This window comes from Lytechinus pictus, chromosome 14 (assembly GCF_037042905.1).
Source record: "Lytechinus pictus isolate F3 Inbred chromosome 14, Lp3.0, whole genome shotgun sequence".
NCBI classification, from domain to species: Eukaryota; Metazoa; Echinodermata; class Echinoidea; order Temnopleuroida; family Toxopneustidae; genus Lytechinus; species Lytechinus pictus.
In genome coordinates, this window is record NC_087258.1 from 20,924,043 (window position 1) to 20,942,623 (window position 18,581).

At 34.9% G+C, this 18,581-nt stretch overlaps 1 protein-coding gene across 1 annotated transcript; it reads left to right on the top strand.

The window, feature by feature from the left end:
- Positions 1-8,963: 8,963 nt before the first annotated feature.
- Positions 8,964-15,562, top strand: LOC135156727 (E3 ubiquitin-protein ligase TRIM45-like). Its single transcript, XM_064109774.1, has 2 exons — positions 8,964-9,700; positions 10,779-15,562. The coding sequence occupies exons 1-2, from the start codon at positions 9,065-9,067 to the stop codon at positions 12,042-12,044; spliced, it is 1,902 nt and encodes a 633-aa protein (XP_063965844.1). The 5' UTR covers positions 8,964-9,064; the 3' UTR covers positions 12,045-15,562.
- Positions 15,563-18,581: the final 3,019 nt, after the last annotated feature.

Genomic DNA, 18,581 nt, shown 5'->3' on the forward strand with positions numbered 1-18,581 from the left:
TTCCAGCCTGACCATCCAGACAGAGTCTCTTCCTTCTGTCAATAAAATTTACTCTAAAGAAGGAAAATAATGATATAACTGTAATCCAAAATGCCAATTGAGAGCTGTGCAACACGTGCATCTACTCTCTCAGACAAGGCGAGCAAGCAATGTGTGTTTGTGATGGTTTGTTTACAATCACATACGAGCTACGCATGTTGGGGATGATCTTTTACATCTAATTTTAATTTACCTCAACTTTTTGCTTCAAAAAAGATTTTATCGTAATCTAAAAATAGTACGAGGTGTTATTATATTTTTATATAGATAAATAATTCCCCGAGTTTCGTAATTTTGTCAAAATAATGAGGTAGAAATTATATCTAACAGAACGAGTGACAATTTATCCCAGCCACGTGAAGTTTATCGTCGGTGCATATCGTCTGCTGCTATTCGTTGAGTTGATTTGCCTTTAGATTCGGATATATTCACTTGTTTGTAAGTATAGATCATTATTATTATTTTTTTTTTCTTCCTATGAGGAAGATCAAAATATAAAATCACTTTGCTTAAAGTGATTGGTTAACATTGGTTTGACTTTAAAAAAATCTCAGCTAGAAGGTCACACTTGTCACTTGTGTCTGTGATATGTTACAAAAGTGAAGCCCAGAAAGAAATGCATTCGAAAATAATTATTTAGTGCTTCAAAAATTGAAATATAAAGTGACCGGAAACACCATCCTAATTTCATCCCATACACTTACGTGTACTATTTAGGCGTCTATAAGACGCCTATTTACAAAATCGGGGTTTGCCTTGTAGTTTTAGCTTTTCGTTATCAGTAATGGTTGTTTTCAGGGTTTATTAGTTCTAATACATGCACTTGTACACATGTTTCATCTTGGTTTAAGAATTTTTTAAATCGGCTGCTCACAAAGTTAAACAATACCTTTAACATAAAATTTGTACATTTTCATTTTCATGTTCACACTATGTCACATTATGTGTTTTTTTCTTCAATATGAACATGATGATATCAAAATATCAGTCACGCTTTAGTATTCACTTTAAATGGAAACTTTATTTACCAAAATCTTCATAAAAACATACAAATTAAGATATATGGATATTTCAAATAAAATACATTTTAACATAAGTAAGAATATTTGAGAATAGTCGATGGATCACAGAAAGTGACAACAAACTTTTAAATTAATGATCATGAAATTAACACAAAACAACACAATAAAAATAAATGCATACTGGAAATACATATCAAACAAACATAACATGAATATAATTGATTCTATATCAGTATACTATTAGTAATATAGTTTCTGCATTAAATGGATTTCCAAATGTCTTTTAAGGCTTTGTACAGTTTTGCACTGTTTGATATTTTGAGGGAGCTTATTCCAAATAATAATGGGACCCCTACATAAAAATATATTGTTTGAGAAAGAATAATGACCATATATTGCACGAGTATCAGCTAAATTTCTAGTATTATGTTCATCTATGTTGGTTTGTTATTATTAGGCAAAAGGTTGTTACAATAGGAATGCATAACAACAGATAATTGAACATTATGTAGTAAGGAAATTGGGAGAATATTTAATCTTCAGATAAATGATTTAAAACTTAATATATGTTCAATTCTATGATGCCCTCCTCTCCTGTAATGTCTGAAGATTTGCTTAATTTGTGTATTTATATGCCAAAAAGTCACATTTCAGAAAAGGTGTCAAATTTATATTTCTAAGTATAAATCAGTTTTTTTTAGAAATATAATGGTTGGCATTATAACGTTCTCCCCATCAGGTGACACCAGATATTTGATTTTTTATTTGCTCATGCCTGAGCAAACACTGATGATTCATATCCATGGTATAAACATTGGTTTGTGTGAAAGGCATTCGCTAACATTGTATTGACTTCAAAAAAAAAAAAAACTGAGCTGCGAGGTCCCACTTATCACCTGTGTCTGTGATATGTTACAAAATTGAAGCCACCCCCCCCCCCCAAAAAAAAAAAAAAATGAAAAAATAAGTAAATAAAAAATAAAAATAAAAATAAATAAATAAATAATAAAAAATAAATAGAGATAAATAGCGTCCAAAAATCATTATTTTGTGCTTCAAACAAGTGAAATATAAAGTGAACGGAAACACCATCTTTATTTCAACACATACACGTATGTGTTCTATTATTATCGGCATGATAGAAATTACACAAAATCTTCATTTTAAATTTATCAAAAGCATTTCTTTTGATTTTTTGTTGGTTTCAGAGTTTTTAAGTTGATAGAAATGCATCCATGTACATATTTCATCTCTCCTTTTTTTTTTTTTTTAATTCAAGTCTATAACGTTAACTTATGCCTTTAGAATTAAGGAACTTGGCACAAAGAGAGCAGCAGTCTAAATTGAGAATCCCCAAATGAAATGATACGCTAATTGCATTTCTTAGTAACAATTGTTTTGAATTATGTTTCCATTTATCAATATGATTGTCACATACTTGTTATTCGCTTAGCTACCAATGTCATTGCTTTGTATTACTTTGGGAAGGGATTCGAGTATCAATCTGAAAACGGATCGAGAAAAGGAACAAATATTCATTTTACAAGAGGAAATTATCAAACATGCTTTGATAAAAGATCCCTTTTAAGTGAAATTCATGGCAATCATGCATGGTCGCATGCACCATTAAAAGTTGAATATTCCTCATCTGCAGATAACGTATATTTTGGGGGTATGTTTAAAACTTTGCAAAAGTAGGTTACATTTTAATAGAACTTTCATTTTGGTTCCATACTGTATTTCCTGCATGAAATTAAAGGATCACTCTTGTACGTATCTCTCCTAAATGAGCTTTTCTTCTGTGTAAATATTTTTGGAGGGGAAATGCATGCAGTCGAGTTATTCTTTCCATTGGCAATTTAGTCATTTAAATGTTATTATGTATATATGTCACATAAGTATGTGTCATGTACATATATTTCATTTTATAATGATTTTATTTATTAATGGGTAAAGGGGGCTTAAAGTAAATTATTCACACGCTTTGTTTATCACACGTTCATGGGTCATGCTTATTTTGCTTTTAAATGTATACCCAAATACGTTTTATTCATTTATTCATGTACATGTATATTGTCACATTATTGCTCTCATTACTGTGATTAGACCTCTATAGGAAGAACGACATCATCATGAACAGCTCTGAATAGAGTGATCCATCTGTATCTTGTACATGTTAAAACATTCGCATTTATAATTCTTCATGTACACTCTATATTATCTTGGTGTTATTCTGATAATAAACCCAACCCAACCAAACCAAACAATAATGTAGAAATACTGATCAATCCAATATTACCACTACAATAGCTACAGCTGCATAATTGATATCATAAAGTCAAGTGATTTTATCATTTGTTTAGGAGAAGAGAGACAGTGAGAGAGCTTGCTAACAAAACGATTGATCAGTATTCATGTAAATCGCATACTTACGAAGTTTCAATTTATCATGTTGAATTGATTCTATTGATATCAAGATTTCATTAAATTCTGAATGTAATCAAATTCAATTGAGTTTGTTTCATCTTTAAATACGAACTCGTAGGTTTACGAAATGAAGAGAGAGAGAGAGAGAGGGGGGGGGGTATATAAAGAGAGAGAGAGGGGGAGAGAGGAGAGAGAAAGTAAGTATTATGTATGGAAGTATTTATGAATGATCTGGCATGTCTATGGAAGCATAAAAACAGTAATACTTAAAAAAAGATACAAATATAGTACGCCTCTGGCAGTGTCTCGCCTACATTAGTACGCCGTTCAATATAGCACCATGCATGCTGACTTTGAAAACGACTATAGAATAATTATTCATAAAAACACCATTCATATGACAATAAAATGCTATGTTTATTGACCCAAAATGAAATCTGATTTTAATCATATCACCTAAGACTTGTGCAGGATGATCAGTGGTACTTGATAACCATTAATATGTCCACATTTAATGAAATATACCAATAAACTTTCATAGTTATGATGGCAAATCAACAAACGCCCCCAATATGGCCAGAGTTCATTGACCCTAAATGACCGTTGGCCTTGGTCATGTGACTTGAACCTCATGGAGGATGTTTACTGATACTTGGTAACTCTTATGGTCAAGTTTCAAGAATTAGATCCATAAACTTTTAAATGATGGCATTTCAACAAATACCCAAACATGGCCAATGTTCATTGACTCTTTATGATCTTTGACCCTGGAAATGTAACCTCAAACTCGGGCAGGATATTCAGTTATACTTGCTTTCCCTTTTGTTTAAGCTTCATTAAGTTGGTTTATATACATGTACTTTTTAAGCTATGATGACATTTCAAAACTGTATCTTAAGTTAAGATTTTGATATTGATAATTTCGCTCTGCTATGCAGGCGAGGCAAAAAAATATATAAAAAAATTTGTCTCTTAGTTGACTAACCACTTGTATCATTCATTTTATGAGAGACATAATTGGAACTGTTTTTTATCTATAGCTAAATAGTACTAAATCATTCAGATGTCCTGGCCAGAATATGAAAATAAATTCAACAAAATTCATCTGTTAATGATTCAACCTTCTTCCCCTATGCTATCCCCATTGTTATGCACAATTAAGGCCTGGGACTGAATTAAGCATTGTTAGGCTCCAGTGCACTCTCCCTGGCTTAACAGGTGGAACATTTTTTAATTGGGTGTGTTGCCTTACCAAGCACTTAGGCTTCACTATCTGCTCAGAAGTCAAACAGGGAGGACCTATAGATCTTATTGGTTCAGAAATGCTGTTGGAAAATTGAAGTTTTTAGGCTTGAATTTAGGGCAGATAGCGCTGCATTTTCCATTTCAAAGCATCAAGAACATTACTGCTGAGAATTGAGGCCTTCCTGATGATTTCCTGCCTTTAGTCACAGATGTCAAACTATGCGTTCCACTCGTGGTTCCACTGGTCGTTCCACTCGTTGTTCCAATTCTGGTTCTGAGTCTGGTTCCAACTGCCGTTCCAGTAGCCGTTCCGGTCCCATTCCCGGCTCCGGCTTCACCATGATTATGACTGTCAAATCCCGCTATGGACAATAATCAGAGAGGGAAGACAGATCCATCATTGAATGATGTAACTAGTTATACGATTCGTCAGTATCAATGAACATTGAACTGGAGTGATTATTTCACCTCAAAGTGGGTTACTTTGTATGTTATTCCAAAGACTTGAATTTTATATTTTATTTGTATGCTGAAACAAAGCCATTGAATTATCGTTCTACAAGAACCTGAATACAGTTTTAATAAATTCTTTAAACTGTATTTTTATTGTTCATGTAATTATTTCATGTTATGTCCTCTTGAGTTACTTGGGTGTGACAATTGGTTGCGAGAATTGATTGTATGTCCTCTTGGGTTGACTTGGGTGTGACAATATCTAATAATAGTAATAACCGGTGTGGCTCAGTTGGTAGAGCGTCCGTCTCACAACCGGGAGGTCGGGAGTTCAAACCCCGACCGTGTCAGACCAAAATACGTTTAAAGATGGGAGTTGCTGCTACCCTGTTTGGCGTTCAACAATTTAAGAGATGGAGTCTCGTCGATCTGGCGCTGCACAGCGGCTGCCGGGTCCACTATTTATTGGGCAAATCAAATTTTCGGAGTATTTTATTTCATGTCCATTTCGAACAATGATATATGGATTTTCATAATAATAATAATGATAATAAATACAACTACTACTAATAATAATAATGGTAACAATAATAATGATGACAATATAATAATAATAATAATAATAATAATAATATTAATACTAATAATACATGTTTTACGTCCTAAATATCCCCAACGGGGGCGGGGGGGGGGGCAAAATCTGAAAACACGCCTCGAAGCAATTAAGAACTGAAATTACGAAAAGGAAAGGATTCAAGAACTATAGATTGCCGTCTTCAAATGGGGGTGCTAGGGAACTGGAATTTAACATTATTTTAACTGACGCCTGAAATGAGGGGATTAGGGGAGGGGCTGGTTGGCGAATGAATAAGGGTGATAATGATATCCCTTGGGATCTGCTGCCGTGGCAAGAAAAGGGGGCCGAAAGTAAGTTTCCATTATACGAGACTACCCCACGGCCTAAATCTACAAGTAATACCCCCATCTCACTAGATGGCGATTCCACTGCGATCGTCAAAAATCGACAAAGCGTGGTATAACGTAGCTTGATCGTGCCTTGATCTTTTCAGTCTTCTCCGCTCCGTCGTACCTTGATCTTTTCTGAAGCGGCAAGGATCGCCACCATCTTCCTGGTCGCCACAAAATTTTGAACATGTTCAAAACTTACGTAGCGAGATCGCGGAGGTGCTAAAGCGCATCACAATCGAGTCATGAGCGTATTACAAACGACATATTCGTAGCTGTAACGGAGCCCCAACGCATAAAGCGTAGTATAAGCGCATTAAAAGCGGCACCGATCGCCCGTGGTTTTCAGGCCCGTTCCCAAGACAATTCTGCTACGCTGCTTCCGTTTACAAGGCGACTGCCTTGCGCTCGACACGCTTCACACAGCTTCCACCACGACGCTTCCTTCTTTGGGTGGCATGTGGCGCACGTTCTCAGTCCGCTACAGGCGTTCGCGTTGCGCTTTTGCTGCGCCGCTGATGACTGGGCAGCGATTGCGCACCAACCGTCCGCGCTGCTATAAAACGCCGTGCCGATGGTGGCGGATTATCATATTTGCAACAGATTACGAGGCGATACCACGGCGTTTTCAAACATACCTCCCAGAAAAAGGACCAGAAAAGGGAAATCTGCCCAAGCTACCCCTCTTAGGCCGGCGGTCGAAGAGGAAGATCAAGGGGTTATGGTGGTGGTGGTAGAGGAGGGGGTACAGGAGGAGGATGAAAATCTTACTGCTGAGCCAGCTGGAAAGAGAAAAAAGACGCTCACATGTCTTGATGACGAAATGGGTTACCTCTGAAGAAATAAATAAATTGATTATGTTTTGAAAATAAATTGAATTCTAACCACAGTGACAGTAGACAACATCAAATTTTGTTAATGATTCGATCACTAATGTATTGATTGGGAAAGGCAATCTTTAGGGAGATTCTGGCATTGTGCCCCACTCCCCCTCCCTTTTTATGAGTGCTCTCACATCAGTAGTCAGGCTCATCGACATCTTTTGAACGAAATTTTAAAAATATTGTATATTATGACTTAAGTGACAGCCAGGATCGGACCCTGTATCTTTTTGGCCTCCTCCTTCTCCTGTCCTCGCATTCAACTTTTAACTGATGTTATTTTAGAATGCCAAGATGTATAAGTCCAACCAAATTCTGGACATCCATGTTGGTCGGAGGTTGGCAATCGACTGAAAAATGTGTCATGTGCCGCGATTAGTATGCCGATTGCTTGAAATCGTTTCAAGAGCCCATCATGAACGTAACATAATCGCTTCATTCGTAGCACCACCGTACCGAGGTCCTAATTAGCGTATGAGCCTCGTTGTGCGATCGCTTTGATCGCAGAAGCAGCGCATCACATCTGCCTCGAATCGTCGCGAGAAAGTGGCATCGTCGTACTTTAAGCGTATTACCATCGCCTTCAGCGCAGGTCGGTCGCATAGAAGTTGCAGTGCAATCGTCTCGCAGGCTAAAAATAGAATTCGAGGAAGATTCTGCTACGATTTGCGGGATTTACACAGATCGCCATGGTCGCCACGATCGCCTTCCTAGTGAGATGGGGGTATAACTCTCTTTAATAAAGATAGGTAAAGCACTACTAAGCTCTATACATATCACGTTATGTGCTTTAAATATACTAATTTGATTATAGCTTTCTTTGAATCTGTCATTTTTAATAGGTAAATGGTTTTTTAAATCTACCCTTTTTTCTCATTGAAACTATTAAATAACCTTTCAACCAAAACAATTATTTCAAAATATTTTCTTCCCATGTACTATCGCGTGACCAATTTTCTAGATCACATCCTATATTGAACTATTGTTTGATTTCAACTACAAATTAAAGCGCCCACACTCTTAACAACAAATCAGTCAAATTGACTAGACCAGTAGTCAGCTGGGTGCAACTGATATGGCAATCATTGATAGTCACATTTCTGACATATATTCTAGTCAGAAATGACTCTGTTCTAGTAAAATACGACTAGAAAATAGTCAAATATGGCTAAAATAATAGTTGCACCCGGCTGACCCTATTAACTAGTCATTTTTGACTGATTTGTTTTAGAGTGCAGTATTCAACTCTATGATCAAGTCATTCACAGTAAAAAGTTTTTTTTTTTTTATGCAACATTGTTTACTATATGAACTTACAGTAGTTGTCAAACGGTTAAAAGAAACATGATTTATTTATCAATGTTGTTTAAGACTTTAAACAACGTATACTCTAACTACTGTAAAGTTGATATCGCAAACAGCGCGGTATGTATAAAGGTTTTTAACAGCTTTTTGGCTGTGTTGCTTCAGTCAAACAATGCCAAGGCCAGCACGGATCGATAAATCTCGAATATTTAGATAATCAGTTGAAAATAGGAATATCTACATTCTGACTAATCAACCTTTGTAATAGATAAAACTGACAAGAGTTTGTAGTGGAAGAACAATTCTGATGACATAGTCATCAGGTAGTCACATGGAGCCAGCACCACACAGGCTATTAATATAATTATTATACCCAGTTCTATTTATATGAAGTTTCTACTGCACAATCATGACGATAGTGTGCTTTTACCATTGTTTGTAATCAAAAAGTAAACGATGCTTTTGGATCATTGTGTACTAAATATATATAAGCGGAATGGAAAAAAAAACTCCCTCTTTCGATGGAATTATGCATACATAACGCTGTCAAGTTCAAAGGTAGGTGGGAATACCCAGTTCTATTAATAGAAAGTTCCTACTTCAATTCACAATAGTGTGCTTTTACAATTGCAGCACTACGAGTGATTTGTATCGAAATGCACTGTTGGCTTCGTTGTAATGTGATAGTTCTTGTGGTTGGATTTAATTAGATCTCTTTATTTAGCGATGGCTGAGAAGTGTGGATCAGAGAAAGCATCAAGCTCTTCACCGAACCTGATATGTCCATTATGCCTTGATATATTTGTTGAGGCGACAATCTTAACTTCATGTGGACACACATTTTGTAGGCAATGCCTCAAGAAATACGATCTAACCCACCAGGACCTTGATCACATGGTCTGTCCTCTCTGCAGGGAGATCACCAAGTTGTCCGCCAACCGTGTCGATGATCTCCGCCTGAATGTCTCTATCAACGGATGCGTAGACGATTTCTACGCCAAGTGTGGAGGGATGAATGCTGTCCTCGAGATGTGCCAGAAATGCACCGCTTGCAAGTCTCTGAAAGACGCTGTGTCATTCTGCAGAACATGTAATTATTACATGTGTGATGAGTGCTTACATTGTCATCAACATCTTACAGTCGTCTTCGAAGGTCATGAGATTGTCTCCATGGATGATGTCATCGAAGGGAAGGTCAGCATTGGTCATTTATTCGAGAAGTGTTCCATCCACAAACAAGAAAACAAAGATATGTTTTGTGAGGATTGTAAGGTCCATGTCTGTCAAAAGTGCGCACTCGTTGATCATCAAAATCACAAAATCAAGAACCAGGTTAACTTTGAGCAGGAGTTGCGACGGAAGGTAAATTCATTCATAATTATCACAGTAAAAAACCCTGTATAAAAATCTATATAACGCTGTTCACTATTTGAACCTTACAGTAGTTGTTTAGAAGTTTAAACAACCAGTATTAATTTTGAGAATCAAATATTAATAATCAAACATAGTTGTTTAAAAGTTTAAACGCTTAAAAAATATTTAAACAAGTAATGTGAGGTAAAAGTTGTATAAAAATGTAGGCAATATTTTGAAAGCGTACACTCATGAAAAGTTTAGGCAAAAAAGGCCAAATTTTTAACAATCACTGCGCAACATACTATCCATACTACTATTGGATAAAATCTGTCCAAATTGGGTAATAAAAACTAATAATTCGGTAATAAATTTGCTCAATTAGATAATAATTGCCCAGAATATATAGGCATGTATATATTTCTTTACAAACAAACTTTACCCAACATAGTGGACAGTATGTTGCCCAACATAATAGGTAGATTAAACATGGTTATAAATACTGAGGGTGATCTTAAAAATTAATTGATAAGAATAAACACCAAAGATCATACCAGGTTTAATAATGATTATGATGGTGACAACAATAGTACTTATAATCACAATATTAAGGTATATAAGATATTAAGAACAGTAACTGGACTTCCAATATTGAAAAAATAATATTAATGACGATGAAATATTAATGATAATAATAATTATAATAACAAGAATAATAATACTTATAATCATAGACATGAATATTGATTAATAGAATGACAACAATAATAGATGGTGTTGAATACAGATTGACAATGATAAATAATACTTTGCAATACCATCATCAGTATATAAAATGTTGTTGCATTTAATTCATTTTTTTATTCTTTATGTTGAATTACATTGATGATTATTACCGTTATTGTTTAAATATGACGTACAATTTTGTAATTATATGTTGTCTCTCTTCAAGCTTATTCAGAATATCGTATGTCATTCTGTATGATTTATCTTTGTTTTACAGTTTTAGTATTTCTTATAATACGCCTTTATGAAATATTTCCAGATCTAACTCGCTGTTTTTACATATCACACTTTCATTCTGTAGGCGACAGACCTTGCTCAGCGATGTGCCGACAAGAAAGCAGAGCTGGAGAAGAACATTCAGAACATAGAAATACAACGTCATGAGGTACACACTGCAGTACATTCACTGCTAGATGATGTCAGGCAAGCCTACAGCATCAAGGCCAAGGAGCTGGAAGAAAATCTTCGAAATCTCACCGACCAAATAAATGCCTCAAAGCATAGTTTTGATGACGACCTCAATGTCTTGAAGTCAAAAGATCGACAGAGGATCAAGAGTATTTGTAGTTCAATAACATTGGTAGATAATGACAGACTGGGTCATCTTGAGACAGACACTCTATCTACTCATATCTTGCTCTGTGAGGAGCTGGATACCATGCTGAAGGAGGTTACTGATCGCACTTCTGCGGAAGCTATTAAGAAGAAGGCACAGGAGAAGAGGTTCAAACCAGCAGACGATACTCGTCTTGACCTCGGGAGTATCTCAGGATCAGATCCCAAGATGGAAGTCATTCAGTGTGTTGATCTACGGGGAGTGATGCATGGTATGGCACGGTACTCCAATAGCACTGTCGCTATCGTGTATGGGTATAATGCACAAGGTATTGATATTATTGATTCAAATGGCGGAAAGCAGCGGTATAGAAACACACCCTTAAGTGACATGAAATGTTATGATCTGGTGTTCCAACGGGACGGGTCGGTATGCGTGTCCACTGGTTCTTATACGGAAGCCTACATCTACTCTCCCCTTGGCACTAGGAAAGCAACAATCCACGTGAGAGACAATGGATATTATCTCATAGTTAACAGTAGTCCATCAGATGAAATCATCATTGCTAACTATGAAAAACAAGTCTATATCTATGACCCGACAGGATCCACTCTTAAACACACTGTTCAAACAAAGCACAAGACTCGGCAGGCATCTACTACCAGGACGGGTTTGATCGTCACGAGTTCATGTTTGGACGATCCAAGCGTTGTGACGGTCTATGACAGGGATGGGAATGCTGGTGAGTCTCTACAAGCTCCAGAGGATGTCTACCTGTATGCTGCCGTGGATGAGCAGGACAGGGTGTATGTAGCGAGTGTTGATGAGGATAATAGTAGCGTTGTGATCAGGCTCTATGATCTTGATGGTCTGAACCTGAAGGAAAGAGTTGAGTTCAAAGCACTTAATATGACATTGGATAGTTATTGGTGTTACTTGGTTTCCCTCTCCCCAGACATGCTCGCCTTTGCTTGTGACAAGAAGTTATATTTCATCAAGGTATCACTGTAATCCATATTATATCACACCATAAAGCATCACAGCCCAATGAATATTGTGTGACATGTATTCACCCAGCTATCATGTTTTACCTCCATGGTTCAATATTCTATTGTTTATTCTAATTTCATGATATCTTATTCCAATGGTAGGATCCATCATGTGACATTCGTAGGAATACACAGACTAGTCACGCATGCTATAGAACTATCAGTAAAATTCCTTTAAAAATGGGTTCTCCTGGCTGAAAATAGTAAAATCAGAATATATATTATGATATACTCCATAGTATAAAATGGCAAAACGCTGAAAATTTCATCAAAATCATATAAAACAACTAATCAATATGTTAGTTTATCGATGTTCTGTGAAAACAGCTCTATGCATGCAATGACCAGTGATAGGTGGGCTGATGATGTGTGGTCCCAACTTTCCCTTTTCTTATTTCATTAACGGACATCACAATGTATGTGTGTAAAATATGTTTCAACAATGATGATATTACAAATCAAAGCAATAACCAATCTTATAACAGTGTCACCAAAGTATTAAACGCAATGCTGATAAAATTTTCAGTTTTCAGTTTTTTGTTTGTCACTCTCAGCCTGAGTACCCCTTCATTACTGAATTGATCTATATTATGTAAATAATTTTGGGTGTATACATGTATATATAAAACATGTTAGTGAGGATTTTTATACTGGACTGCGGAGAAAGTGCGATTGGTTGGTTGTTGTTAGTAATCAACCAGTGAACCGACGGCTTAAGGTCCTCTCCGAGGGACCTGATAATAATATCGTATAAAAGGGCACTAGCGCTCTGACTTGTCATCTAACCCACTCCACATAGGCCAACGATTCATGTATGTGTGTTTATAAGCAACCATATCCTTGAGGCATAGCCATGTATCTTTTTATGATTCAAATGTGTTTTGTTCATATTTTCGTAGTTATCGTGTACAGTAATGTACAGTATATGCCCATCAACATATTTCCTTAAAGCGTCGGATATATTTGTTCTCTATATGTTTATTTCATTCTGTAATGACTTCATAATTTAATCGGTTGTTAGGCGCAACGAACTTTTCTATTGAATTTGATCATTATAATGCATATGATGATGACCCCTGAAGAATACAATGTGAACGTGTAATCACTTTGTAAATAAGCTCCAATATAACATACACTGTAAAACGCTGTTTAAAATCTTAAGCACGTTATTTAAGCCCATCACTGTAACAACTATTGTTTAAACTTTTTAAAGAAATTGTTTAAAAAGTTTAAACAATTACAGAAAAAGTTTAAACAACTTGTTGTTAGAGTGACAGAGTTAAACAATGTACTTTTTTACTGCTTAGTGACTGTGTAAAATTTGTACATTTTGATTATGTTCACTCTATGTTGTTTCATGTTGTGGTTGGGTTGTTAGGTGGTTTTACTTGACTCGAACATCAGAGAGTAGTTAGATATTTTTTACAGGTAGGAAGGGTACTTTATTACTCAGCATGAGTGCGCCCTCTAACCGAATATACATTATAGGTTATCAGTTGAACAAATCACATAAACGGGATACTGTTACATGTGTCACATTGGCTAGTATTCTGAAAGCGATGGTCAGGCAAAATGAATTTAAAATGATTTAATTGATACATTGTATGCATATATTTATTTCATATTCTAATAGTTATCGTGGAATGTACATATCCATTACCATATTTTTTAAAATGTTATTTATCAGTTAATGACTATTCAAGCGATGAGTCATAAATGTTTGGCTCAGCGAATTTTTCTATTAGTTTTGGAATTTGATCATAAGCCTATATGAGATATGATAAGCTGTATATATGTACCGTAATTGTTGGCATAGCGAACTTTTCTATTAGTTTCTGAATTTGATCATAAGCCTATATGAGATATGATAAGCTGTATATATATATGATCAATTGTTGGCATAGCGAACTTTTCTATTAGTTTCTGAATTTGATCATAAGCCTATATGAGATATGATAAGCTGTATATATATATGAGCAATTGTTGGCATAGCGAACTTTTCTATTAGTTTCTGAATTTGATCATAAGCCTATATGAGATATGATAAGCTGTATATATATGAGCAATTGTTGGCATAGCGAACTTTTCTATTAGTTTCTGAATTTGATAATAAGCCTATATGAGATATGATAAGCTATAAATCTATGTAGAGTATATTCTGTTGTCTCCTATGAGGAAGATCAAAATATAAAATCACTTTGCTTAACATAGAATTTGTACATTTTCATTTCATGTTCACACTATGTCACATTATGTGTTTTTTTTCTTCAATATGATCATGATGATATCAAAATATCAGTCTCGCTTTATTATTCACTTTAAATTGAAACTTTATTTACCAAAATCTTCATTAAAAAACATACAAATCAAGAAATATGGATATTTCAAATAAAATACATTTTAACATAAGTAAGAATATTTGAGAATAGTCGATGGATCACAGAAAGTAACAACAAACTTTTAAATTAATGATCATGAAATTAACACAAAACAACACAATAAAAATAAATGCATACTGGAAATACATATCAAACAAACATAACATGAATATAATTGATTCTATATCAGTATACTATTAGTAATATAATTTCTGCATTAAATGGATTTTCAAATGTCTTTTAAGGCTTTGTACAGTTTTGCACTGTTTGATATTTTGAGGGAGCTTATTCCAAATAACGGGACCCCTACATGTATATAAAAATATATTGTTTGAGAAAGAATAATGACCATATATTGCACGAGTATCAGCTAAATGTCTAGTATTATGTTTATCTATGTTGGTTTGTTATTAGGCAAAAGGTTGTTACAATAGGAATGCATAAAAACAGATAATTGAACATTATGTAGTAAGGAAATTTGGAGAATATTTAATCTTGAGATAAATGATATAAAACTTAATATATGCTCAACTCTATGATGCCCTCCTCTCCTGTAATGTCTGAATATTTGCTTAAATTGTGTATATATATGCCAAAAAGTCACATTTCAGAAAAGGTGTCAAATTTATATTTCTAAGTATAAATAAGTTTTTTTTTGTCTCGGCTGCATAGCAGAGCGAGACTTATATAGGCGCCGCTTTTCCGACGGCGACGGCGGCGTCGTCAACATTGAAATCTTAACCAAGGTTAAGTTTTGTAAATGCCATCATTACTTAAAAAGTATATGGACCTAGTTCATGAAACTTGGACATATAGGGGTAATTAAGTGTTACTGAATATCCTGCCCGAGTTTCAAGTCACATGATTAAGGTCAAAGGTCATATAGAGTCAATAAACTAGACCATGTTGGGGGAATCAATATCGAAGTCTTAACCAAGGTTAAGTTTCTGAAATGTTGTCATAACTTCAAAAGTATATGGACCTAGTTCTTAGACGTAAGGGTAATAGTGTATCACTGAATATCCTTCGGAGTTTTTTTTGTATTATTTGTTTTGAATTGAATCTATGTGTTTCATTAAATTATGAATGTCATAAATTTGAATCAAGTCTGTTCAAACTTTGATTTCGAACTAGAAAGTATGTAAAAAGATGAGGGGGAGAGGGGGGGGGGGTGGGTCAAACAGAGGTGAGAATGAGATGGAAAGTAAGTATATACACAGCTGTATGTAAGTATTTATGAATAATTTTCGTTGTGTATCTGGCATGTCTATGGAATCATTAAAAACAATAATGCTAAAAAAAGATCCAACTACAAGTAGTACGCCTCTGGCAGTGTCTCGCCTACATTATGCCATTCAATATAGCATAGTGGTGACTTTGAAAACGACTATCGAATAATTATTCACAAAAACACATTTCATATGACAATAAAATGCTATGTTCAGTTGTACTTATTTACCCTTACCCTTAATTAACTTGGTTTGTTTACCTCTTAATATATGATGACATTTCAAAATTTAACCTTAGGTTACAATTTTAAATATTGATAATCCCGCTCTGCTATGCAGGCGAGGCACCCCCCTAAACAATATAAAAATGTGTGTCCCTTAGTAGACTAACCACTCATTAATTTGGCGAGAGACATAATTGGACCTTTTTTTATCTATACCTAAATAGAGCTAAATCGTTCAGCTGTCCTGGTCAGAATATGACAATAAATTCAACAAGAATTTCGTGCAAACTTATATATCTAAAATAATAATAATAATAAATAATAATAATAACAACAATAATAATAATAATATTATTATTATTATTAATAGTTATAATAATAATAGTAATCAATAATAATAATGATATGTGTTTTACGTCCTAAATCTCCTTAACTGAAACCATGCCTCTAAGCAATTAAGAACTGAAGTAACTCTTAAAGGGAAAAGTTTTACGGCTTCAATTTTTCAGAATTGAGCGCATGTCAATCTCCGTTGTTTAATAAATCAATTCGATCTAAATCCAAACCTTTTTTTTATTTTATGATGTATGGTACACAGCAAAAACTGTGGTGTTAATTAGTGTACATAGAGGACCACACCAGTTATTTTACACCGTTGTTAAATTGGTGGTGTTAGTTTTACACCTATAGGTGTTATTACAACACCTATGGTTGTTACATTTACACTCTTTGGTGTTATGTTCAATCTCTAGGGTGTTATTTTAAAACTTCAGGGTGTGGTCCTCTATTAACACCAATTGGTGTCAGTTTTAACACCAGAGTTTTTACAGTGTATGATAAAGGCATTTGTACCATTGCCGATTTGTTTAATCCACCCCTCCCTGGTCACAAACTTTTTGAAGAATTTGTATTAGATTTTGACATCCCCTCTTCAGATAGAAGGAAATTTAATTTTTTAATGAAAAATATTCCAGAAGAATGGATGGTGAATTTTGATGTTGATATTGTTGGCGTTCACGACACCATTGTTGTAAACCTATTAGATTACAAAAAAAATTCCTAAGAATGTGTACAAAGTACTTCTTGGCTCTTATACTCCAGCCAAGAGATATGCTTTTTGGAGCAACAATTTATTGCTCCCTGTTAACATCAACTGGCAAAAGGTTCATTTGAATAATTTCTTCTGTTCTCTTGATACTAAATTAAGATCCTTTTACTTTAAAATTGTTAACAAAGCCATTGCTTTTAATAAATAAATTTATTTTCCAGATCAAACTAAAAGACTCTCCTAATTGCTCCATGTGTGGAAAAGAAGAGGAAACACTAATTAATTTGTTCTACGAATGTGAAAAAGTAACATCTCTTTGGCACGCTCTTGAGATTGTAATCACACAGAAAACAGGTTCCCGTATTTCTATAACTAATTATCAAAAAGTGTTTGGTATATGTAGTGATAAATTTGTTTCATATTTGTTTTTACTATTGAAGTATCATATTTAGTCTTGCAAATTTAGAAACGAGCTCCCAAACTTTGTCATGTATAAATCTTTTGTTAAGAAACAAAAAGAGTTAGAATATTTGGCAGCAAAAAAAAAGCAATAAGTTACCTAGTCACTTTAAAAAATAGCGTTTCGATATCTAGGTGTTGTATAATTCAGAGCATTGAGTGCCATTTTATGTGTAACTCTGAAACTCTTTTTTATTTCATGTATACATGTTATTTGCACTCCATGTTTGTACTTTTCTTGCCATTTTTTTGTTAATTTCTGTCCTCTTGATACTTGTGCTGTATTATGGCTGACCTATGTAACCTAATACAACCATTCTAACTCGACGCGTTGTTACTATTCTACCGCCACTGTTAACATGTGCGATGTCCCCGGAATGAAAATCGGTCAAATTCTTCTTGGCTCTTCTCACGCTCAGCTTTTATTTTGACCACGTGCAATTATCCGGCTGGAATGGGGGGGGGGGGGGGGGAGGGGACGACGATGGTCTTTGAGTGTGGAGTTTCTTACAGTATGTGATGGAAGGGGGGGGGGGGCGAGTGTCAGTGTGAGGATATTGTCTATGATTCTAGGCGAGGCGAGCCGAGGGGAACGTGTGAGAGAGTTAGAGGGCGGCTGGTCGTCTCCTCCCTTACTTCTGCCCTTTCTAGCCTGAGTAGGTTTTTGTTTTAATGCTTTGCATCATGGACTTTCTTAATTATTTTTTTAAATAACTTTGCCAAAGATTGTTGCTGATTGGTTTCCATTCTAGGGGTTCTTGCTCATGTAAAAATATGATATTGTTTTAATGAAATGATATACATGTACTCCTCTTTCTCCTTGTTTTTTTTCCCGATCGCTCCAATTTTTTGTATATATTGTGATTTATATTTGATCTTTATTTATCTTTTTTTTATGTAACTTTTATGATTTATTTTTTTTATGTAACTTTTATAGTTGAATTTCATGTAAATGATTTGTATGTTGATGATTTATCAATAAAAACATAAATAAAAAAAGAAAAAAAAAAGAGTTGAGAACTAGATTGCCCTCTTTAAATGGGGGTGCTATAGGGAACTGGAATTTAACAGTTAACTGACGCATGAAATGAGGATATTAGGAACGAGGGGGGGGGGGGGGGGGGGAGGAATGGTTGGTGAATGAAAAAGGGTGAAAATGAT

Bases quoted from the DNA above. Each gene is read 5' to 3' on its own strand.
- LOC135156727 (XM_064109774.1), top strand. From the start codon at position 9,065: ATGGCTGAGAAGTGTGGATCAGAGAAAGCATCAAGCTCTTCACCGAAC. The intron at 9,701-10,778 runs GTAAATTCATTC...TTCATTCTGTAG, and splicing joins AGCAGGAGTTGCGACGGAAG to GCGACAGACCTTGCTCAGCG.